The sequence below is a fragment of the Heterodontus francisci genome, chromosome 18 (genome assembly GCF_036365525.1).
Source record: "Heterodontus francisci isolate sHetFra1 chromosome 18, sHetFra1.hap1, whole genome shotgun sequence".
In the NCBI taxonomy this organism is placed as follows: domain Eukaryota; kingdom Metazoa; phylum Chordata; class Chondrichthyes; order Heterodontiformes; family Heterodontidae; genus Heterodontus; species Heterodontus francisci.
Genome location: NC_090388.1, coordinates 24067864 through 24092776, shown reverse-complemented (window position 1 = coordinate 24092776; position 24913 = coordinate 24067864). Strand labels below are relative to the sequence as shown.

General features: G+C 40.1%; 1 protein-coding gene across 2 annotated transcripts in view; it reads right to left on the bottom strand.

The window, feature by feature from the left end:
• Positions 1-24913, bottom strand: part of tbc1d15 (TBC1 domain family, member 15) — a 72291-nt gene that overhangs the window by 35782 nt on the left and 11596 nt on the right. The window contains exons 3-5 of one of the 2 annotated variants that reach the window (XM_068050431.1): positions 21164-21238; positions 19584-19725; positions 15103-15316 (exon numbers count right to left, since the gene is read on the bottom strand). In XM_068050431.1, coding sequence (XP_067906532.1) covers positions 15103-15316; positions 19584-19725; positions 21164-21238 — 431 coding nt within the window. Of the gene's footprint in view, positions 1-15102; positions 15317-19583; positions 19726-21163; positions 21239-24913 lie in introns of those variants that run through there. The other variant, XM_068050432.1, reaches the window with a different exon arrangement.

The window sequence follows — 24913 nt, the reverse complement described above, 5'->3', positions numbered from 1 at the left end:
GATATAAATTAACATTTTCATACAAATTGTAGTTTCTTATAAATCAGACATCTAACTACAATGTGTAGCTTGGGGATTTGTGAACACTTAAAAATTAACACCAGCAATTCTTTACTGGAGATGCTCAGGGCAATTTTAAATACTGGATAATGACATATAGATTCAGAGTACCCAAGACATTTGTCCTAGGCTATAATTATCATACCCTACCATGCTAAAATTGGTAGTTTTCAAGAGTGGCGATACCAAAACTGTACTGAGCGGCCCCAGTTGCAGATCTGCATTCCCACCAAGATCAAACTCTGCACAGGCAATTCACCACATAGGTGCAGAGTTCTGTTCCAACCAGTCATTTTTCAAATATCTTGAAAGTACACACTCACATACATATACACAAATTAAATAAAACTCTGTTTACATTTATAAAGTGGCCTGGAGGTCCAGCACATCTCTTGGAACATTCCTTAAATCTGACTTGACATCATGCTTAAGTTATACTCCATGTGGTGTCAAGCCCAAGCAGTATAAGACTGCTTCCACGAGAGGGTGTCACACCCTTGCTCTCTAGAGTCAGATTGGAAAGTGACTCCAGAATTATATCGATACAAACATGACCTTGGAGGCACAACACAATTTTCTGTCAGAAATCATTTATGTTAACATTAAAAAAGGACCTGTTAGATTCCCACCACTACTCTCCAGGTGGAGATTTTGGAGTAAGATTTTGTAATTACGATTCATTTGAAAATGTTACTTTCAACATTAAATTGAGGGATGGGGTAATTGATGGAAGAACATTTTTCCTTTCAAGAATGAGTTGACTTCTTGAGGGCCTTCAGTTAAGGAGGGGGAAAAATAGAATTAATGAAAATACTATCCTAAATTCTTTTAACTCATCGAAGATGTTTACTATGGAAGTTAACATGTCCAAATCTGGATTCCTTAAAAAAATTAAAAGCTTTCCCAAAAGGATAAACAATATTCTACTAGCTCTAATCATTAACCACGACAACTTCTATTCTGAAGAGCTACCATTAGATGCAAAGTCCATATTATATCATTAAATAGTCATGTAATAGACACAGAAGCAATTTTATTATGCATCTGACCATGTTCAGCAATGATGCCGGCTTTCCAAAATGAAGATCCTCAGTACAAACAACCATCATCCAGATAATGAAAATAACCACTCCCAAAGTAGACACACAGACTTATAGGGCATAGGATTGTCAGGGGGCAGCAAAAGAAAAAGAGAAATTCCTAGAAGGTAACAAGGCTTAACAGAATCAGTATGCAGCAAATGCTCTGTACAACCATCAGCAGATATGCTGCAGTTCTGCTAAAGAAATAATAACACTGAAAACCAATTAAACATCCAGAACACTTAACACAGCATACATCTTTCCCAAAGGCTGCAACTAGTAATCTCAAACCTGGGAATGGGAGCAACTAGTTCACAGGGCAGTTACATTCCACAGATGACATAAATATTACTTTTCACAAAATGTACAGAAGGTACCTAATAAAGGAGCACAATACCAGCTCCGACCTTTTAGCATGAACCATAATTAAATGGATAACTCAGATGCATAGACATCAGCACTGAATAGAACTCGGCCACAAGCAAGTCTCCTGTTTCTAACAACCCCACAGCAGAATCATGCATCCCTCCCAAATGAACTTGGCTACAGTATGCACATAAATCTTTATTTCTCTGCATCAAATATGGTACACAATAGCCTACAGCGTATAAAGTGCCAGTTGTCTGACATCACCATTGTACTTTTGCTGTTGTAAACTTGTAATTTCATTAAAATGGAAGAGTACAAGGTGAATGAGTGCATATTAGATCAATGAACACTATTCAATTTCTCAAAATTGTCTACCTTTCATTACACACTTTTTAAAAAAAGTGAAAAACAAAGTACATGTGCTGCTTTACATACCTGAAAGTTAAGGTAGGTTCCCCGTCAAACTGAAACCCATTTTTCAAAATGTTAAACAAAGTGATTCCTGACAACGCAGCTGCCTGCTGACGTCATCAGAGTGCGCCAAGCTGTGCACATGTGCAGTTACATCTGGCCAGGACTAAGTGGCGCATGCGCGGGATGACGTCATCATGCAACGCCAACGTCATCGCGTATTTGCACCTGGTCCATCTTCGCGCATGCGCGATAAACCGTCATCGGGTATCCAGAGCCCCAGCTGGAGGAAGCAACTGAACGGGAGACTGGAGCTCAATCTCAGTCATTCGCTCCCGCCCCACTGGCTGCTCTCCCCCCTCGGCAACTCGCTCCAGGCCTTGACGCTTCCTCCCGACGCTAGCTCCAGACCTCACTGCTCCCCCCACTCCCCTGGTCGATTGTTCCTCACTTTGCAGCACCCTGCTCTCCAGCCGCTCGCTCCCCGCTTCCCCGCCCCAGTTGTTAGCTCTAGGCCATGCCGCTTCCCTCCTCTTGGCCACTCGCTCCTACGTCACCCCTTGCGGCCCGCGTTGCTTCTTCGGACGGCGTGTGGAGACTGATCAAATGTGGAAGCGAGAGGCCGAGAGGAGGGAAGCAGCGCGGCCTAGAGTTAGCGGCTGGAGGGCCTGGGGTGGGAGGGTGAGGGAAGTGAGCAGCCGGAGAGCAGGGTGGCATGAGCGGGGAACAATCGGCCCCGGGAGTGAGGGGGAGCAGTGATGTCTGGAGCAAGCAGCTGAGGTGGGGAAGCGGCGGGTAGGGAGGAGGGGGAGAAAGTGAGTTGCCGAGGAGGGGGGGAGAAAGAGGCCAGTGGGGCAAGAGCTAGTAGCTGCGTTCGGGTGAAATCAGTCCTGATCAGTCATATAAACGAATTACAATAATGAATCGCAATAACAAATTGGCAGCACATTTAAAACTCTGCCCGATTTTCTTTTTCATCGATCCGGGTGTCAATTCACTATCTTCCAATGGAAATTCAAGCCTAAAATTTATTTTGTATTTAATAGGGTTACTGGAATATTAAATGGATCTGAGGATTACAATATATATCCTATAACAACATAGTAGCATATTACTGAGTTTCCATCCAACTTAATATGTTAGTTTGCTGGAAAGATCTAGCCATAAGCATTTCCTGTGATAAATTGAGCAGCACCATCTTTAATCCTGGCAGCTGCCTGAATGCCGCAGACACGAACGTTCCAGTTGAAGAGCCTGCATGTGCACATGTACAAGTACTGCACCACCTAGTGGTTGCGTTGTCAGCAAACGCAGCCAATTTTAAAACAGATTTCCAAAATCCATGACTCTAATTGGGCACCATGTTCCATTTAAAAAACAATGTGTAACAGTTCTTAAAACTGCCTGAAATACTTACAGCACTTACATGTCATCACCAATATGAACATAAAAGCCTCAATTAAACTGGGTATCAGTAGGACTTCTGAAACTTGGTCTCTATTACTCAATGATAAGTGTTAACCGTTTGTCATGCCCAGTAAAGACATATCATTTTTCTACTTTTAAGATATCAACTGCATTCAGTGTGCTGCAAGATGGCCACCAAAGGTTAGGTGACCTGGTCTGTGTATTCAGACTATCTCACTGTCTTGAAAGGACAAAAGGATACATTCCAGACTAAAAGGTGTTGACAACACCAATCCTGGAACCATCAAGAGACACTCCCGAATTGAATAGTTTACTTCTGAGACAAAGAAGCTGTGAAGTAGACACATCATAACAGAATAGTAACCATTTAAACATTAATAGATAGCCATGGATTCCACATTCTGATCCATTGTGTGGTCACACCAGGGAGAAGATGGTGTTTCAACTAACAAAAAGTCTAATTTGATGGATTTTGACTTTAAAAGGTAACCCTCTGGAGAGAGGGAGTGATCACACCAACATCACAGGAGTCCAGTCAGGGGCTGTGGAAAGATCTAGCCTAAACAAGAAGCCCTGCTGTTAATTCTACACTTCAACTTGGTGCAGCAGGGAACTGAAAGTGACTGCCACCTCCAGCCTGAAATTTTAACTACCAGAAATCTACAACTCACCAAGTTCAAAGACTACAAACACCCAGGCCTGATCCTTTAAAAGAGACAGTCCTACTTAAAAGATTCAACAGGTTTACTGTAAACCACAAACACCTATCACAACTTGAACTCTTACCCTTTACCATCTGTCTACTCTAGAGAATGCATGAGAGTGAATGTGTGTGAGAGTAGTGTGGTGAACATTTTGGGGAATGAATATTGCTCAATAAATTGTTAATCAGTTGTTTTAAACCTACAAGAAAACCGGTCACTGTCTGTTTATTTGGCAAGTAAAATACTCAGGGGCTAACTCTTCATTTTAAACAAAACACAACTGCGGTCACTTGGGAGGTGAATAGTGGGAACCACTTACACTCCCTACCACCTGTCCGTAACAAATTGAAGGCTCGAAGCCAACATTCTGAACAATCAGACTGTTATGACCAGGTGAGAAAGATGTCTTCACCTGGTCTTACCGTAATAGGGTTTAATTTTTAAAACACAGTGTTTTTTAGCTCCCCCTTGGTGAGTCCTTGTTCACCGCTTTCCAATTATAATGCAAAGAAACCAGCATGAACAGGCTTTCTTAGGTTTAAAGAATAAAAGTTGAAATTAATTAAACTTAAACCTAAACTCTAATTTGGTTAACGCCTATGGATACACAACGCGCCCACGCTAGCATACATACGCGATACATATATACAAATAGAGACAGAAAAGAGAAGAAAAATAAAGTGGAAAGGTTTGAGGCAACATCTGAAGAGTTGTTGTTATGGTTCTTGGAGCTCACTGTAGAGTCTTTGATTATAGGTAGATCTTGCTTTTTGTTGGGGCCCAGTATTTTTCTTAAACCTTGTTCACTGCAGGAGACTTTTCTCTCTTGGGGTTCCTGTGTCTTCAGAGGCTTGTGAGAAAGAGATGGGAGCAGACAGGAGAAAGATCTTCTCAGTCCAAGAGCAAACAGACTTTCTGCCCAAACTGTTTGTACAAATTCAAACACTCAGGTTGCCGAGCAGGTTAGTCATGTGACTAGCTGGTTTGACCATGTCCGTTTGTGTATTCGGTCATCATAGCAGTCAACCTGGAATGTGAGCTCCCCCACCTTTAACTTCTGGTGATCAAAAGTCCATCGTGGATTGAATGTGTCAGGGAATGGCTGCTTTGTCCTTCCAAACACTATCTGTTAATATGCAAATGGCCTTTCCAGCCACGGCTCATCTGTTTAGCAAGTCCTTCCTTCACTCCAGTAACAGTTTAGTTTAGAGATACAGCACTGAAACAGGCCCTTTGGCCCACCGAGTCTGTGCCGACCATCAACCACCCATTTATACTAATCCTACACTAATTCCATATTCCTACCACATCCCCACCTGTCCCTATATTTCCCTACCACCTACCTATACTAGGGGCAATTTATAATGGCCAATTAACCTATCAACCTGCAAGTCTTTGGCACGTGGGAGGAAACCGGAGCACCCGGAGGAAACCCACGCAGACACAGGGAGAACTTGCAAACTCCACACAGGCAGTACCCAGAATTGAACCCGGGTCGCTGGAGCTGTGAGGCTGCGGTGCTAACCACTGCGCCACTTTGTTTAAAAACAAAGTTCATGACAAAACTAATGTGCCTCATTCTTAGCAGGTGGGGGCCTAGCATGACACAGATTAAACGAGAGATTTGGGAAAGGGAGGAAAATTGACCTCTAAAACCGTGGAGAATTGAAAAACAGGTTTTCTCGTATCATTACTTTCTTCTCTACAGTGCTAGAAACAACAGATATGGTCACATTTAATGCTGAAGAGTTTGTACAGCAGGGAAACCTATTCTATAAGTTAATATGTTAAGTATTGCAAATTTAAAAAGCTTAGCTGTCCAGATGGGAGTCACTTTCAAACAAATAAAATAAAGAAACCTGAAAAAGTGAGGAATTCAGCTAGCCATTTTAATCTTGTCCCTGAACCAAAAGAAACAGGCATGAACCTGAAGCAGATAAAATTACACTAGCTAGAATTCAGTTGCAAAGGGAAGAGATGCAAATAAAAAGAGTGGAAATTCAATCAAAAAAGGAAAAGGAGAGTTTCAGCATCAAAAACAAAAGGAGGAAGAGTTTCAGCTTTAGAAGGCAAAGGAAGAGAGAGTATTTCAGCTTCAAAAGAACAAGAGGAAAGAGAACTTCAGCTTCACAAGGAAAGAAAAGAAAGGGAGTTTCAGTTGAGAAGACAGGAAGTACAATTGCAGAGGGTTGGGCTGGGAAGGTTGGCTGTATCCAGTGGAAACACCACTAATGAGGCAAATGACCCTAACTCAGGATGGAGCTTTGATCCCTTAAAGTACTCACAACTGGTACCAAAGTTTAATGCGGATACTGAAGCATTCTTTGTGTCATTTGCGAAGCTTGCAAACAGTTTAAGTGTCCTGAAGAAACTTGGACCCCCCTAACGCAGTGTCAGTTAACAGGAAAAGCCCGTGAGGTTTATTCACTATTACAAGAAAGCTCCCTCGATTAGGAACAGACTAAAACAGAAATTCTAAATGTGTACGAGTTATTACCCGAAGTCTATTGACATAAATTCAGATACACTAGGAAGAGACCTGCCCAAATCAACACAGAATTGGAAAGAATTAAAAATATGGCTTTCGATCGCTAGATCCAATCTCTCAAGCTAGAACCCTCCTATGAAAATCTGAGACAGATGATTCTATTAGAAGAATTTAAAAATAGCATCCCAGTTAACATAAGAACGCATTTTGAGCAGCAAAGAATTACATGGGCGAGAGAAGCCGCAGTGATGGCTGATGACTATGAATTAATACACAGACCATGAACTCAAAATCTTGGGTCTCGTAACTCTTACAGGCTAGGGAGAGATAGGATGGATGTAGATGAAGCAGAAATGGGCTTGAGAAAAAGGAGAATATGGAAGGAAAAACAGATCAGTCTCCAACTCTTAAAACCAAGATGGTAAACCTAGTAGGAGCATGCCTGGTATGTTTTCAGTGTGGAACATTTGGGCATTTCATCGCAGATTGTTGGTATTCCAAAAGATCAGCAGGGGCGCTACAGTCAAGACAGTGTATTTAGCCATGAAGGTGATAAGCATGTCCTCAAATGTAGCTGAAAACCAAAATATCTGAAAGAACCTTTTGCAAAAAGGGAAAATGACTCCTTTTGTATTCCAGGCACCAGGCAAAGAGATAACCATCCTCAGGGTAACCGGTTATTTTCCAGCACTACTTGCAGCAAAGATTAGAGAGATGCCACCTGAAAGTAGAACGAATACCACAGTATTGGTAAAAGGGCTTACTGGCAAATGCTTGAAGATTCCCTTAGTTGAAGTTTACCTACAAAGTAAGTTGGTCAACGATGTAGTGATGGTCGTGGGCATTCCGAGCTTACCAATGCAGGGGGCCAACCTATTGCAGGGCAATGACTTGGCAGGAAGCATGGTGTTGTTTCCAGTGGGTCCACAGCAGTCCAGAGACTGGGGAAACTGAGGGGAACAAGCAAAATTCTGCACAGCTGCAGAGGGCTGAGAAAGTTCCAAAAATCCCACAGGGGCAATAGGGCCAGTAAAGATCAAAGAGGCTAAAGAAAAGCCAGTAGAATTCAAAGAGGCTAAGATGGAGCCAGTAGAATTTAAAGAAGCCGAGACAGAGCCAGATGAAAATAAAAGAGTGAGATTAAAGCAGCAGAGGTTGAAGGGAATGCACCAGAGGTATAGTTAGCAGAAATCTTCCTTACAGATTTAAATAGGGACAAGGAAAGTTCCCCAATAGGCAAGCCATGAGTGAGGGCGACGTCTCACCTAGCTGAATTGTCACAGGGGAGTGCAGCGGAAGCTGCACAGCCACCTGCGTGCAGTGGTGTCCCAGAGAACATGGAGGAGATTGGGGGGAAAAACCCATCCCTGAAGTAAAGGGAAAAGAGAGTGCTGTTTATCTCAGGTGAAATCCACAAGAAAAATAAAAGGTCAATGTGGATTTGCCCACTGAAGAATCAAACAGTCAGGTTCTAAATCCAAAGCTAACCGAACCCAGCAAATTAGATTCAGAACCCACGAAGGACAAAGTGCAGGAGGAGGATCCAGACACCTCACAGGGAGTAAAAAAAAATTTACCACTTGTTGTCACCCTAGAGATAAGAATTATCAATGTGGCAAAACTTGAATGATTAAATCCATCTGTTGTGGAAGCAGCAGTTAAAGGGTAAAGGCCTGTACAGGCAGTGAGATTTGCAAAAAGCCAGGAACAATGTAGTAACATAAATTTGCATATTACAAATCTTGGAACAGAAAAGATATCTCTACAGCAGCCTGTGAAATTTGACCTCTTCAATGACTCAAGGGTCCAACTCCAATTTCCACTTAGCCCAAAACTCACCAAAAACCACATGTCTGCTGGCATTAAAATTTTCAAAATACTGCAAACAGATGCTGGAGAAATCCAACCTTGTCCGATGCCATATAACTGGGATTTACAAGTGGGTAACAGAGAGAAGGCACCAGGTTTTCTAAACAGAAGCCTTCCTAGGGCCAAAATTCAATGCGGAAAAAAAAATTCAATTATAATTGTGCCACAAACAAAAAAAACTGGTGATGAGAAACTCAAATCTGAAAATAGAAATGGCTGTTGCTGACAATGCCACCTGTAGCAGTTGTAAGATTGAGGTGTGGATGTCAAAATGAGTGCAGAATTTGCGTTCATGTTTCTCTTACATTATCCTGAAAACAATATAATTAAAATGTAATCAAGATTCTTTTTCTTTGAGCTGCAGGGCGTGTCATGCCCAATAAAGACATCTCACATTCCTACTTTTAAGTTATGCACTTCATTCAATGTGCTGCAAGATGCCACCAAAGGACAAATGGTCTGGCCTGTGTATTTAGACTGTCTCGAAAGGACAAAAGGATACATTCCAGACTAAAAGGTGCCGACTATACCAATCCTGGAACCAACAAGAGACATTCCCGAATTGCATGGTTTTCTTCTGAGACAAAGAAGCTGTGAAGTAGACACATCATAACTGAATAGTATCCATTCAGACATTAATGGACAGCCATGGATTCCACATTCTGGTCCATTATGTGGTCACACCAGGGGAGAAGGTGGTATGCCAACTAACAAAAAGTCCAATTTGATGGATTTTGACCTTAAAAGGCAACCCTGAGAGAGGGAGAGATCACACCAACATCACAGGAGGAGTCCAGCCTAAACAAGAAGCCCTGTTGCTAATTCTACACTTCAGCTTGGTGCAGCATAGAACTAAAAGAGACCACCAGCTCCAGCCTGAAATTTTAACCACCAGAAATCTACAACACCTCAACAAGTTCAAGACTACAAACACCCAGGCATACATCTTTAAAAGAGACTGTCCTACTTAGAAGAATCAACAGGTTTACAGTAAACCACGAACACCTGCAACACCATGAACTCTTACCCTTTGCCTTCTATCTTCTCGAGAGTGCATGTCAGAGTGAATGCATGCGCAAATGTTGTTGCGAACATTTCGGGGAATATTGTTCAATAAATAGTTAATCTTCTGTTTTAAACCTACAAGAAAACCTGCCACTGCCTATTTGGCAAGTAAAACACTCAGGCTAACTCATCATTTTAAACAAAACAGGATTTTGGTTATTTGGGAGGTGAACCACCCACACTCATTACCACTTGTCTGTAATGCATTTGTATGTGTAGTTTTTTTTATTCGTTTGTGGAATATGAGTGTCGCTGGCAATGCCAGCATTTATTGCCCATCCCTAATTATTCGTGAACTGGGTGGCTTTCTGAGACATTTCAGAGGGCATTTTTAAGAGTCAACCACATTGTTATGGGTCTGGAGTCACATGTAGGCCACATCAGGTAAGCACGGCAGATTTCCTTCCTTAAAGGACATTAGTGAACCAGATGGGTTTATACGACAATCGACAATGGTTTCATGGTCACCATTAGACTAGCTTTTAATTGCAGATTTTATTAATTGAATTCAAATTTCACCATCTGCCATGATGGGATTTATTTTATTCGTTCATGGGATGTAGGCGTCACTGGCTAGGCCAGCATTTATTGCCCATCCCTAATTGTCCTTGGTGGTGGTGGGCTGCCTTCTTGAACCGCTGCAGTCCATGTGTGGTAGGTACATCCACAGTGCTGTTAGGAAGGGAGTTCCAAGATTTTGACCCAGTAACAGTGAAGGAAGGGTGATATAGTTCCAAACCAGGATGGTGTGTGGCTTGGAGGGGAACTTACAGGTGGTGATGTTTCCATGCATCTGCTGCACTTGTCCTGCTAGGTGGTACAGGACGCAGGTTTCAAACCCATGTCCCCAGAACATGAGCCTGGCCTCTGGATTACTAGTCTAGTGACATTACCACCGCCTCCCCCTGACATGTTAACTGCTTGCTGAACGATTTACTCGAACATATCTCATAACTGGATGGACTGACGGATGAAGAGGAGGGATTTTGTTCCTGCTGTGTATCTTGCTTCAAATATTAATCTATTTACCAGCATTCCTGGGTACAAATTTGTGCAATTAGTCTGAAGTAAATAATTAATCATGATTTCTCACTTATGAAACTGGCAATCATTACATCGAACTACAGATGAAGAGGCCATTTGGACTATCTAGCTCATGCTTCGATCAGAACTGCAATTCGCATCCCCTCCCAACCCTCCAGAACAGTATTATCTGCATCTTGCTTGACTACAGATCACAAACATTAATCCTTCTGTGGGTATATGCATCAACTTCATAGCGTGCAACGGTCCCTGGCATTTATCAATGACAATCTCAACACAATAAAATACAATAATATCGGTCTTGCAGTTTAATTGATTCTCCAACCCTCCAACCAACATTAAAGTTAGGTCGCAGATTAGCCATGACACAAATGAATGGCGGAACATGGTCAAGGGTTAAATGGCCCACTCCTGTTCTTACATGCCACTTCTAAGTATTCACTACCCTGCAGGAAACAATAAAAAGCAGCTGTAATATTTTTTATATACAAGTGAGATTCTAGTCATTTGAATCTATCCCTTCAGATTCATCTAATCCTGCTCCAATGATTTCCATTTATTTTATTAATCAGAAAACTACCAAAATGCACACTATAAATTTATTAGCTTAACAGTGCAACTGAACTTTTTTTTTAAGAATTCATCTAGGACTTAAATATAATCTACAACATAACATACCAAACACTTTGTGACATTTTACAATTAATTTAGCGATAGCACAATTATAATTATCCCATAACCAGTTTTTATGTTTGTAGAATCATCATTGTGATACAAAATATTAACTTAGAAAGGTTCAATTGATATGAGAGTGAAGTTCAAGTGGTTTATCAAATCATACAACATCTAAATGCATTTTATAACACACTGAGGCATTTCATATACAAAATAAAAACTGTTACTGGAGGAAAAGAACTTAGAAGTGTGAAAGATAAAAGGACTCAAACAAGTTAAATACCATCCATTTGTAGTAGCCATTTAAAACAAAGCAATAAAATACAGAATCTTATCAACTTTGGGCTTGTTGCTTGGGAAGAAATAAGACTGAACTTCTGATATAACATAATTTGTCCTAGCCAGCGATACCCACATCCCACGAACGAATTTTTAAAAAATTTCGGTACTAAAAAGTATGATTTTATCAGTTATCAAAGATTAACTCAGAATGAAATGCCATCTAGTGGCAATACATGCACAACTGCCAGTAGACCTGTGTATTTCCAGTATTTTCTGTTTCTTTTGATTTCCAGCATTTGCAGGTTGTTTTTCCTTTTTGTACTGCAATAAATAAATACTTTAAAGAACGATTACAATGAGCTCATGGCTGCAGTGTATTAAGACTAATAATAGGTTTTAGGGACACTCTTAACGATTTTCACACCTCCTTTAGTCCAGGTCAGATTCAGGTCACAAACATCTTGGAGTCAGAACTTAAAATACTCAGATGCAGAATTTTCAGAATTGTCATGCATTGTCTAAAAACTATAAAAGTAACAATTGTATAGACTGCGAAAAAAAATCATGCTTGTTTTGTGTGTCAATTAATCTTGCAATTAAAAATTTTAATCTCAATTAACCTTGGTTTTAATTACATATTTAATTGACATCACTGTGCCGACAATGTTAAGTGCCATATTTCTTCTTTGGCCTCCTTATCTCGAGAGACAATGGGTAAGCGCCTGGAAGTGGTCAGTGGTTTGTGGAGCAGCGCCTGGAGTGGCTATAAAGGCCAATTCTAGAGTGACAGGCTCTTCCACAGGTGCTGCAGAAAAATTTGTTTGTCGGGGCTGTTACACAGTTGGCTCTCCCCTTGCGCTTCTGTCTTTTTTCCTGCCAACTGCTAATATTTACATTTATAATTTCTGACCACCATGTTGGTTATAATGGTGTCTGTTTTGATCTGTGTGCCAATAGGTCAGCCTTGTTTTTACTGTTAGTAGGGGGCGATTTGTCTGTCAGGATAAAGGTTTATTACAAGATGGATGAACTAATACAAGGAGCTTATAGTACAAGGAATCGGTGGTTATGCATATTAGAAGTAACAGCATAGTACAGAGACAGAGGTACTCAAAAATCTTTTAAGTGAAAAGAGAAGGAAAAATCATGGTAAGTTACCTTTCAAGTCAGACTCCACCTTTGCTAAAGGTTAGGCCTGGATTTTGTGATTAAAATTTACCATGAGGCAATCAGCACTCACCATTATAGAGTCATAGAGTTAGACAGCACAGAAACAGACCCTTCGGCCCATCATGTCCGTGCCGGCCATCAAGCACCCATCTATTCCAATCCCATTTTCCAGCAGTTGGCCCATATGCCTTGTATGCTATGGCATTTCAAGTGCTCATCTAATTACTTCTTAAATGTTGTAAAGTAGTAAATCAGAGAGCAAACTCCAGCAACTGCACAAGCACAGTTAAATGTGAAAATCAGGAAGTCGCTGTCTGAGTTGCCCTGTTCCTCCCAAAGCTTTGTTGTGCCAGTATCGTGTCGAAAGAACTGGTATTCAAACACATTAAAGGGTGTGAAGTTGGGGTACCTATGTGATATATACCTCCTAAACATGCCAGAAATAGTTAGGGCTTTTCCATTCATGTGAATGCGAATTATTAGTGACATGATAAGTCTTATTACCAAACAATCTGTCTGGCACAGAAAATTATCTTTACAGGTGTGGAGTTTCATTACTTCAGATTTTAATTAAAATATTCAAATATTTAAATAAAAACGTTTTTACTTTTACTTTCTTACTTTTATTTCTCTTAATCCCATCTTTCTTTCCCTCTCCAATTTGCTTTCTGTACATAATTTGGCATTGAATTAGTTATTCTATTTTACACTTCCTGGTTCAGACTGCATGGCCGGGATTTCATGTTGGGCGGATGGGAGCCGGCCACCGACTGAAAAATTGGTGGCGATCCTGCTTCCGGCTCGCCTGGGGACCCGACCTGCATTTTACGGGTTTCCAGGCTTTAACTGTTCCGAGGCGGAACTTCCACCCACTTGAGCAATGTGGTGCAAATAATAATTCAAAACTAATACCACACAGAGGTTACAGAGGAATAGACATTCAATGTGAGTGTGATTAATCTTAGTATGGAACATCAACAACAGCAGAAAGATTGTTTTAAGTAATAGAGGATAACAGTATTTGCCAGTCAGGTTGCAGAATTCACATCCATGCTACTTTACTTCATTGCAGTCTGATTTAATTGGACCCATGTTTATTCATCAATTTCCATTATCCATCACGAGGGTTTCCAATTTGACACATAACCAACATTCCACTGTTACCCAGTCTATATACAATGCAATCTTACAGTGCACATTTTTGGAGGCATAGTCCCCATAGCCCCCCAAAAAAAATTAAATTCCCAATATGCGTTCAACTGTTTCACTTAAAAAGTACAAAGATAGATTAAGTGTTGAATCAAAAAACCAGAAAATGTTGGAGACACTTAGCAGGTAAGGCTGCATCGATGGCGAGAACATACAATTTAATGTTTCACGGACGGTCCCTTCATTAGAACTTCAAATTAGAGATGAGCAGCATTTAAAAGGAACAGAAACAAGGGGAAGGGATAAAATACACAACTGCATACTCAGAGAAACAAACAGAACGACCTGTAAAGTGTTTAAGTGGGAATCAGGGGAAATGGTATCAGTATGCAAGAATAGATCAGTGAAAATCAAAGAAATAAAAAAATATGAGACACAGAGCGTGTGAACAGTTAAAGGAATAGAGGGGATAGGCAGGTTGAAATGGAAGCTTGGAAAATGGGCAAATCAGAGCACACTCCAATGGTCCAGAGCTCGGTCAGATGAAAATAAAAGTCAAACTAAGGGTGCAGATTACCTCACCAGCACAGTGCACCAACTAGGTGAGGCCCACCCCAGGCACCAACCCGCACCTTCCACTCCCTACCTCCCCCTTCGGCGCTGGAAACAGAGACACACCAATCCTACAGTGCCCATTTCCTGGCAGAGAAAAAAATGAGAGATGTAATTATGGTCTGACGTTACTGAAGTCAATATTAAGGCAAGAGGGTTCCAAAGTGCCTAGTAAAAGGATAAGGTGCTGTTCCTCAAGTTTGCATCAAGCTTTACTGGAACAGCATAGAAGGCTCAAGACAGAAAGCAGAGAGTGGTAGGAGAACGGAGAATTGCAATGACAAGTGAGCTCGTGGGGGGCGGGGGGAGGCTGGCGCACTTGCAAACAGAACTGACATGTTCAGTAAAGCTAGATAGAGTAACAGAATAACTAAACTGCAGAAAACTGATTGCATGCTGTACAAAGTTTGTGCCACAAACAGTGATAGTGAAGGATTAATGTCTGCTGAATGATTAGCATAAAAAAGCACCATAGTTAGAAAATTTCAAAACAATCCCTCCTTCTCTTGAAAAAGTGTTTTACTTCAGCGGGGAAGAGCAAGAAATAATTCAGTTGGCGACATGGGAGAAGAATTAAAAATAAATTACAAAAAGTAATTAGACTGCTACCACATATATTAAATTCACTAATCTGGTTAACAAATATGCATCTTAAGTTTGGATATTTTAGTTTAAGCCTTTTTCAAGTACTCACTTTCTAAGAAGAATATATCTCTTAAGGCACTGCAGTAGAATCGAGCTGCCTCCATGATGGAAATGAAGAGCTGGCAGAAAGGTATCATCCCAAAGACAAAACACCATGTATGACCAGCCCATGCCTTCTGTATTTTTTTTGATAGATTTCAGGTCAATCAGGCTGAAGGAGAACGCCCATTTACTTCTCTTACTCATACTATATGCAGAATCATCTGAAAAAGTTAAATAGAACATATAAATGTAACTCCTAACTTAAAATAGCTCTGAGTCATTCGACAAGTGTGTTCAATGTGAAAAAACTGATTTTATTAACGCTTGAAAAACAATAACAGAAAGGTCAATGTGACGGCCAGTATTCATTCTCTCTAACTATTTTATTCCAAATTCAGATGGCATTATATTTTCATCATATATTTATATATAAATCTAACTTTACCCAACTTTGAAAGAAGAATATTTTTACGTTGTTTTGTGTTATCAACAGCTATTTATTAGCCTAAAGCAAAATAAACTATAAAATGAAAGATGCTTATCCTCTACAGAGATCACTGAAACTTTGAGCAGTATCTTTGAAGTAATTCTAGAGTTATTTGCTCCCATCATTTTGGCACAGAGCCAGTTAAGAAAAAACACTGGCCCAGATTTTGCAGTTGTATTGATGGCAAAACTGTTCGCGTTTGCTGTGATTGCGACTGTGAAACTGACAGCAACTTCTGGCATCCACTCAGATGCTGTAAAATGCAGAAATCCAGAAGCTGCCATCAGTGATTCCCTGCAGCTCCAAAGGGTGTGAAGTCCCCACAATTGGAAATCTTTAGACATCACTTCAATTAACCTTAACTGCCACTGTTAACACCCCTCCCCCTAAAAAGATATGCCTTGGTCAATGAGGTATAACTGGGTTTCTAACAGAGTACCAAGTCATAATTATTGCTGTGAAACCTCTCTGGTCCTGGAAAAGTAATTTTATATATTTGCGAAATGTCAGATTTTTCCATTATGATAAAAATTCCATAAATTTTTTAATATAATGATTTTTTTAAAGTTTGTTTATGGTATTTCAGCTTCCACCTTTATCCCATGTGAATGTCCCAATCTTGATTTTTCTTTCTGTAAAATGATTAGAAGGTGAAGGTTAATCAGTGCATTTTAGTTTACTAAAGAAGTTGAAGCGCTTGTCAACAGGAAGAAGGCGGCTTATGTTAGGATGAGACGTGAAGGCTCAGTTAGGGCGCTTGAGAGTTACAAGCTACCCAGGAAGGATCGAAAGGGAGAGCTAAGAGCAAGGAGAGGACACGAGAAGTCATTGGCGGATAGGATCAGGGAAAACCCTAAGGCTTTCTATAGGTATATCAGGAATAAAAGAATGACTAGAGTTAGATTAGGGCCAATCAAGGATAGTAGTGGGAAGTTGTGTGTGGAATCAGAGGAGATAGGGGAAGCGTTAAATGAATATTTTTTGTCAGTATTTACAGTAGAGAAAGAAAATGTTGTCGAGGAGAATACTGAGATTCAGACTACTAGGCTAGATGGGATTGAGGTTCACAAGGAGGAGGTGTTAGCAATTTTGGAAAGAGTGAAAATAGATAAGTCCCCTGGGCCAGATGGGATTTATCCTAGGATTCTCTGGGAAGCCAGGGAGGAGATTGCAGAGCCTTTGTCCTTGATTTTTATGTCGTCATTGTCGACAGGAATAGTGCCGGAAGACTGGAGGATAGCAAACGTTGTCCCTTTGTTCAAGAAGGGGAGTAGAGACAGCCCTGGTAATTATAGACCTGTGAGCCTTACTTCGGTTGTGGGTAAAATGTTGGAAAAGGTTATAAGAGACAGGATTTATAATCATCTTGAAAAGAATAAGTTCATTAGAGATAGTCAGCACGGTTTTGTGACGGGTAGGTCGTGCCTCACAAACCTTATTGAGTTTTTCGAGAAGGTGACCAAACAGGTGGATGAGGGTAAAGCCGTGGATGTGGTCTATATGGATTTCAGTAAGGCGTTTGATAAAGTTCCCCACGGTAGGCTATTGCAGAAAATACAGAAGTATGGGATTGAAGGTGAATTAGTGCTTTGGATCAGAAATTGGCTAGCTGAAAGAAGACAGAGGGTGGTGGTTGATGGCAAATGTTCATCCTGGAGTTTAGTTACTAGTGGTGTACCGCAAGGATCTGTTTTGAGGCCACTGCTGTTTGTCATTTTTATAAATGACCTGGAAGAGGGTGTAGAAGGGTGGGTTAGTAAATTTGCGGATGACACGAAGGTCGGTGGAGTTGTGGATAGTGCCGAAGGATGTTGTAGGGTACAGAGGGACATAGATAGGCTGCAGAGCTGGGCTGAGAGATGGCAAATGGAGTTTAATGCGGAAAAGTGTGAGGTGATTCACTTTGGAAGGAGTAACAGGAATGCAGAGTACTGGGCTAATAGGAAGATGCTTGGTAGTGTAGATGAACAGAGAGATCTTGGTGTCCAGGTACATAAATCCCTGAAAGTTGCTACCCAGGTTAATAGGGCTGTTAAGAAGGCATATGGTGTGTTAGCTTTTATTAGTAGGGGGATCGAGTTTCGGAGCCACAAGGTCATGCTGCAGCTGTACAAAACTCTGGTGAGGCCGCACCTGGAGTATTGCGTGCAGTTCTGGTCACCGCATTATAGGAAGGATGTGGAAGCTTTAGAAAGGGTGCAGAGGAGATTTACTAGGATGTTGCCTGGTATGGAGGGAAGGTCTTACGAGGAAAGGCTGAGGGACTTGAGGTTGTTTTCGTTAGAGAGAAGGAGGAGGAGAGGTGACTTAATAGAGACATATAAGATAATCAGAGGGTTAGATAGGGTGGATAGTGAGAGTCTTTTTCCTCGGATGGTGATGGCAAACATGAGGGGACATAGCTTTAAGTTGAGGGGTGATAGATATAGGACAGATGTTAGAGGTAGTTTCTTTACTCAGAGAGTAGTAGGGGCGTGGAACGCCCTGCCTGCAACAGTAGTAGACTCGCCAACTTTAAGGGCATTTAAGTGGTCATTGGATAGACATATGGATGAAAATGGAATAGTGTAGGTCAGATGGTTTCACAGGTCGGCGCAACATCGAGGGCCGAAGGGCCTGCACTGCGCTGTAATGTACTAATTCTAATTTACTTCCTGGTTTGGTGTTTGTGAGAACTCTTCAATGCGACTGGCTGCTTAGCCTGCTTGATGACATGACTGTTGCTGGATGCCAGAGATCCCCGATAGTTGGCACCAGAATCAAACTAACATCAGGAAAGGTGAAATCCACACCAAAGAGATCACTAGATCTTTATGGGCAGCTTTCTTCGAGGTCAGCTGTGAGTATCGTCACTTTGCCACTGACCACAAAATCCAGGCCATACTCTACAAACTAGTGATTCTTCTAGACATTCAGATCATTTTCCTTGGGACATGGAGCTCTTATTTACCAAGGTTGTCAGGCTTGACAACAAGCAAAGAAACACATTTCATGTTCAGTCTAAAAAGAGAAACTAACCCAGTGAAACTAACTTTCCATTATATTATAACCCTATTGTAAGGCTTCAAAAACCAAGCAAGCTCTTGTTCATTTCTTTATTATTTATCTCAATATTTCTTAGGAGTCCATGTGAAGGTTCCATCTTTTCCAAAAACACTTCGGCTACTCATGGTTATTGAAATGCTTTGTAATATGATCCTAACTTAGACCTTGTATGAGATCCACATAAAAGGCCTCAAATAGCTCCCTTCCAGACAGCATTTCTATAGTGTCATTACTTCACTCCTTATAGTAAATACCTATTTTACTTCACTCCTTATAGTAAATACCTACTTTTTCTCTTCATACCTTCCACAGTTAAAAGAAAAATCTCTCTGCAATAAGTACATTCCTCAGCTTAGTTCCCACACCCATGCCAAATTCACTACTGGACTTACTGCCAAAAATTGGACAAGTGGTTTTGCCGTCATTATTGTACAAGTGCCTGGCCTCCAGTCAACGTTGACCTTTCAAAGCAGAGCAAAGATCACGATCGTACTGTTTAAAGAATAGGCATAAACCAATCTTAAATCTCCACGCCGCTTAAGCACTGAAATGCTTGGTCACCAGAATTTTTTTTTTAAATTTCACTTAATTTGATTCATTATTTAACATGTTGTATTTGGCTAGTGCTGTGGTTTATGATACAACCTTAAAAGGAGTTTATTCCAATTGGATCAAACTAGCATCATCTAAAACAGACTAAGAATATTGATTTTCCTGTTTAATACATTGTTAAAAATACTAATCAATTACTGTAAGAAATATTCCGCTATATTTTAAATTTATGGTGGAACAGTTTTGTAAAACCCACTTCAGATATTTCCCTTTCATTTTGTGTTTAGTACTGCAAGCTGCATCTAATGATTTAATTGCACCAATGATAGTACTGTGCCCAAAATGTGTACTCTTTAATGCAATGATTACAGTGTAAACATTCCATTCAGCAGTATTTTACATACCATCACCATTTATAAAGGGTTTCTTTTTGAAAGAAACTGTATTAACCATGTCCCATTCAGCTTCACAACTGTTTTGGTGCATTGTACTCCTGGAAGATTTTTCTTTAGGACATTGAGTCCATTCAACAACTGAACTGGAATCCTAAGAGAAAAAGGTTCAATAAAAATGAAGTACACCAATTTTTCTTCCTTTCAATTGTTTCATATTGAAATTTATATAAAAATACTTTCTATACTTATTTCTTCTGTCCATAAAGACAGAAATCAGTGAAATTAGGGAGTACGCAATAGTCGTCTTTTAAAGGATTAAAAAAAAATTAAAGGTTATGAATTTTCATTTTGAAACTTCACTTTTAGCATTAAATAACAGAAAATTCGCAGACTTTTAATTTGCGACACTTGAGCCAACCAAACATTATGTTAATAAACTACACTTGCAATGCTTTGGATTCTCAAAGCAAATATATTTAATGGAAATAATGGGAATTGTACAATACATTTTGTCATGATTATTTCAGCAGCTACATTACTATTCTCTTACAAACTTCTTAAATGTGCTATTTAGTTAGCCCTCATGCTAGCAGACATTGTAAATGGTGACCCCTCCAAATGTACTGTTCCCGCCTTTAATAACCACCATCAAACCCTCCCTCCAAAAATGCACCCTCAAACCCTCTGTCCTTGCAAACTGCTACCGCATCTCTACCCACATTTTCCTCTCCAAATTCCTACAACATGCTATCACCTTCCAAAACTGCATCCATCTTTCCTACATTTAAATCGCTCTAAACAAATTTCTACCCTTGCTAGTGCTGAAAAAGTGTTTATCTTCTGTGACTACTGTCTTCACCCCCAGCACAAATTCCATACCCATGCCACTGTTTCAGACAACAAAACTTACACGCAGTTTAAATTTGAATAATGATGCAAGAACATCTATGAACAAACTTTCATGAATGTATTTCAAGGCTGAATTCATTGGTTGATTATATTATGGATTTACTCTAGCACATGCTTGCAGCTTAAACCATAGTAAAGCAACTCAATTATTTCAAAAAGAGGAGAATGAACATCCAAAATGGTGAGATGTCTAATTAAGACTTTTTTTTTAAGGAATCGCTTATAGAACTCTGTTCTACCAAAGTATATTGAACTGGGATCCATTTGGTAAACCAGAAGATGAACTCTAAGCATTTTGGTACTAATATATTTAATTTGTAATTCATTACAATAAGGCCTTTGGTAAAGCTGGAATTTTGGTATGCCAGGATTTGGCAAAACGAGATGTATTAATAAATTAGATCACTAAACACACATGTAGAAAGATCACATAATTAAGGCACTGATCATTTTTTAACCACTGCAGACAAAAAAAATCTGAATAACAAAGATACACAGGTGAGCATTAGCTGGCTTAATCATCATATTGTATAAATGTATACTACATAGAAAATACTGTAACTGGGGGACATTAGACATATCAGAGTGACACCGTGCAGTTACAGCTTTTGTCAAACTGCTCACTTCACCAAAAACAGAATTGAAATCTAATTATTTCATTTAATTATGTTATAAATTACCTTGCCCGCACAAAAAATATTTGAAGAATCTAGAGAGTCATCCACTGGTGACCAATCCACTACAGCCACTGAACCCTGGAAGAAATAGAATATAAGACAACAGCCACCATCAACTAACTCACTGATGCAAATGTTTCAGGCAACAAACTGCACTTTAAATTTGAATAATGATGCAAGGAAGAACATCTGTGCACAAAGTTTTATGGATGTGTTTTGTGCCTGAAATGTTTGGTAATTCATTTAGTAGTTGATTATATTGTGAATTCACTCTGGTAAATGCATGCAGTTTAGACCACAGTAAAGCAACTCAATCATGCAATTTAAACACGCATTAAATAAAGCCATCGAGTTATGAGAAGTGTTACACATAGTTATTAGAACTTGCACAAGCGGATCTCTTGTGGCATTGATCACAGAAAATCAATAGGAGTGTTTATGCCATGTAGGAAGTAACATCAGGGCCACTGATTTACAGTAACTGAATGCATCAAATTCATTTTTATTAAATAGTATTCTGGGATTTTTTTTAAAGTTGATGTTTTAGGAATTGACTTCCACAACTCTCCATTAGTTTATGACAACTGTAAATAAGTGGCATTTATTATGATAAAAAAAATTACACCTTGCCAGTTTTAAAGCAGAGAATATACAGGAAGCTGGCATGCAAGATGAGATACAGCACTGAAACAGGTCCTTCAGCCCACCGAGTCTGTGCCGACCATCAACCACCCACTTTATACTAATCCTACATTAATCCCATATTCCCTACCACATCCCTACCTTCCCTCAATTCCCCTACCACCTACCTACACTAGGGGCAATTTACAATGGCCAATTTACCCATCAACCTGCAAGTCTTTGGCTGTGGGAGGAAACCGGAGCACCCGGCGGAAACCCAGGCAGTCACAGGGAGAACTTGCAAACTCCGCACAGGCAGGACCCAGAACTGAACCCGGGTCACTGGAGTGTGAGGCTGCGGTGCTAACCACTGCGCCACCCCTCTAGAGATAGAGTTAAATATCTGGTATCTGTCAATTGTGGGCAGGAAGAACAGATTTAGCTGTGCACTGGGTCCAATTCATCCAACACCTGTGCTCGCTGACCTACAGTAACCCAAAGTCTGACAATGCCTCAATTTTAAAATTCATACTCTCATTTTCAAATCCCTCTGTGGCCTTGTCCCTCCTTATCTCTGTAACCTCCTAAAACCCTCAGATCTCTGCACTCCTCCAATTCTGGCTACTTGCACATACCCGATTTTCATTGCTCCACGATTGGCAGCTATGCCTTTAGTTGTCTAAACCCTACATTCTGGAATTCCATCTCTGAACCTCTCCACTTCTCTCTTCTCCTTTTAAGATACTCCTTAAAACCTACCTCTTTGACCAAGCTTTTGACCACCTGTGTTAAAAGCACTTTATGTTGTTTGGTAACGCTCCTGTGAAGCATCTTTGGACATTTTACTACATTAAAGGTGTTATATAAATACAAGTCGTTGAGCTTGGCAGCACTGTGATAGGATCCTAGACTTGCGAGGGTTTGGTGACATGTTGAGAAATTCTTTGTCTGGCATCACCGTGCAGCAGGAACTTTGAGTGTGACAGGACTGGAATGGGAATGAGGAATAAAATGTGTGGTTTAGTTCACTGGTGGGCTACTAGCAGCTGACATATGTCAGCAGAGGTGTTTGTGCAGGTGTGTGCATGGTCAGGATTCAAAACGTTTATATTTTCGAAACAGCAAAACACCAGAGTAGGTGAGAACTGGAGACTGTGCTTTCCAAATTAACATAAGGAATGACACATTTCTCTCCCTAAGATCACAATGTTTGCTGAAGCTTATAGAATATTTATAATTCAAACAGAAAAGTTAAAAGAGGCATGTAAATAATTACAGTTCTCTTACACACAGCCTCCACATTTAAAAATCAACTATAAATTTTACCTGAATAGAGTTTTTGAAATTTGTTGACCAATTTTATGGTTTTAAAAATCTACCAATTTTGTTCGAGATGAGCATTCTACCATTCGCCTTCAATGCGACTGATGCATCTTGGGACATTGAGTATTCAGCACATACTCTTGGTAAAAATATCAAGTCCAAGTCCAGGCTTTTGGAAAAGGCTGAGGTTTTAATGTAAAGGTTTTGGAAAGTACAACAAACTCAATGGATAAATGCAAGAATGTAAATTGTGAAATACATAATTTTGTTTCGAACCTTAAGTATTCGAAATTTCAGTCACTGTAAAAATTGGCAGACAAAATACCTTTGGTTCATTAACTGATTGTGACATTGAAATGTTTACACTGTTTTCCACCATAAAATGGCTTATGTAATTGTTTAAATACAAAATATTATAATGACTACACATGAAGTTTCCATTTTAAATGTTGAAATGTAAATAGTGCAAATATTAAACGCCTGCATGTACTTACTCTTGTACACCACTTCAGTTCTATAAGTTTCTCTTATGCCTCATTTCTGTCACCATTAAATTTACCTATTCCTTTTATTTACTTCCCAATTGAATTCTCGAGGATAAAATGTGACTTACTTACCTCAGGAGACTTCTTAGTTGGGTTTTCAAATTGGTGGCTATTTTCCAAAGGTACTAAAATCAAATCGTTACTGCGCAGAAGGCAGCCATTCGGCCCATCACCGGCTCTCTGAAAGAGCAACTCCCTCAGTTCCATTCCCCTGCCTTCTCCCCATAACCCTGCACATTCCTCCTTTTCATATACCTGTCCAATTCCCTTTTGAATGCTTCAATTGAACGTGCCTCCACCACATTCGCAGGCAGTGCATTCCAGACCTTAACCACTCGCTGCGTGAAAAAGTTTTTCCTCATGTCACTTTTGCTTCTCTTACCAAATACTTTAAATCAATGCCCTCTCGTTCTCAATCCTTTCACGAGTGGGCACAGTTTCTCTCAATCTGCTCTGTCCAGACTCATGATTTTGAATACATCTATCAAAAAACCCTTAGCCTTCTCTTGTCCAAGAAAAACAGTCCTTACTTCTCCAAACTATCTACATAACTGAAATTCCTCATCCCTGGAACCATTCTTGTGAATCTTTTAATCTTTTCTGTACTCTCTCCAATGCCCTCATGTCTTTCCTCAGAACTGGACACAATACTCCAGCTGAGGCCGAACTAGTATCTTATACAAGTTCAACATAACTTCCTTGCTCTTGTACTCTATTCCCCTATTAATAAAGCCCAGGATACTGTATGCTTTATTAACCACTCTCTCAACCTGTCCTGCCACCTTCAATGAATTATGCACATATACACCTAGGTCCCTCTGCTCCTGCACCCCCTTTAAAATTGTACCCTTTATTTTATATTGTCTCTTCATGTTCTTCCTACCAAAATGAATCACTTCACATTTCTCTGCATTGAACTTCATCTGCCACTTGTCTGCCCATTCCACCAACTACTCTCCTCACAGTTCACAATGCTTCCAAGTTTGGTATCATCTGCAAACTTTGAAATTGTGCCCTGTACACCAAGTTCTAGATCATTAATATACATCAGAAAAAGCAAGGCTCCCAACACTGATCCCTGGCAAACTCCAAACCTTTTGTCCAGAAAACATCCATTAACCACTACCCTTTGTTGCCGGTCACTCAGCCAATTTCATATCCATGTTGCTACCGTCCCTTTTATTCCATGAGCTACAAGTTTGCTCACAAGTCTGTTTTGTGCCACTGTATCAAATGCCTTTTGAAAGTCAATGTACACTACATC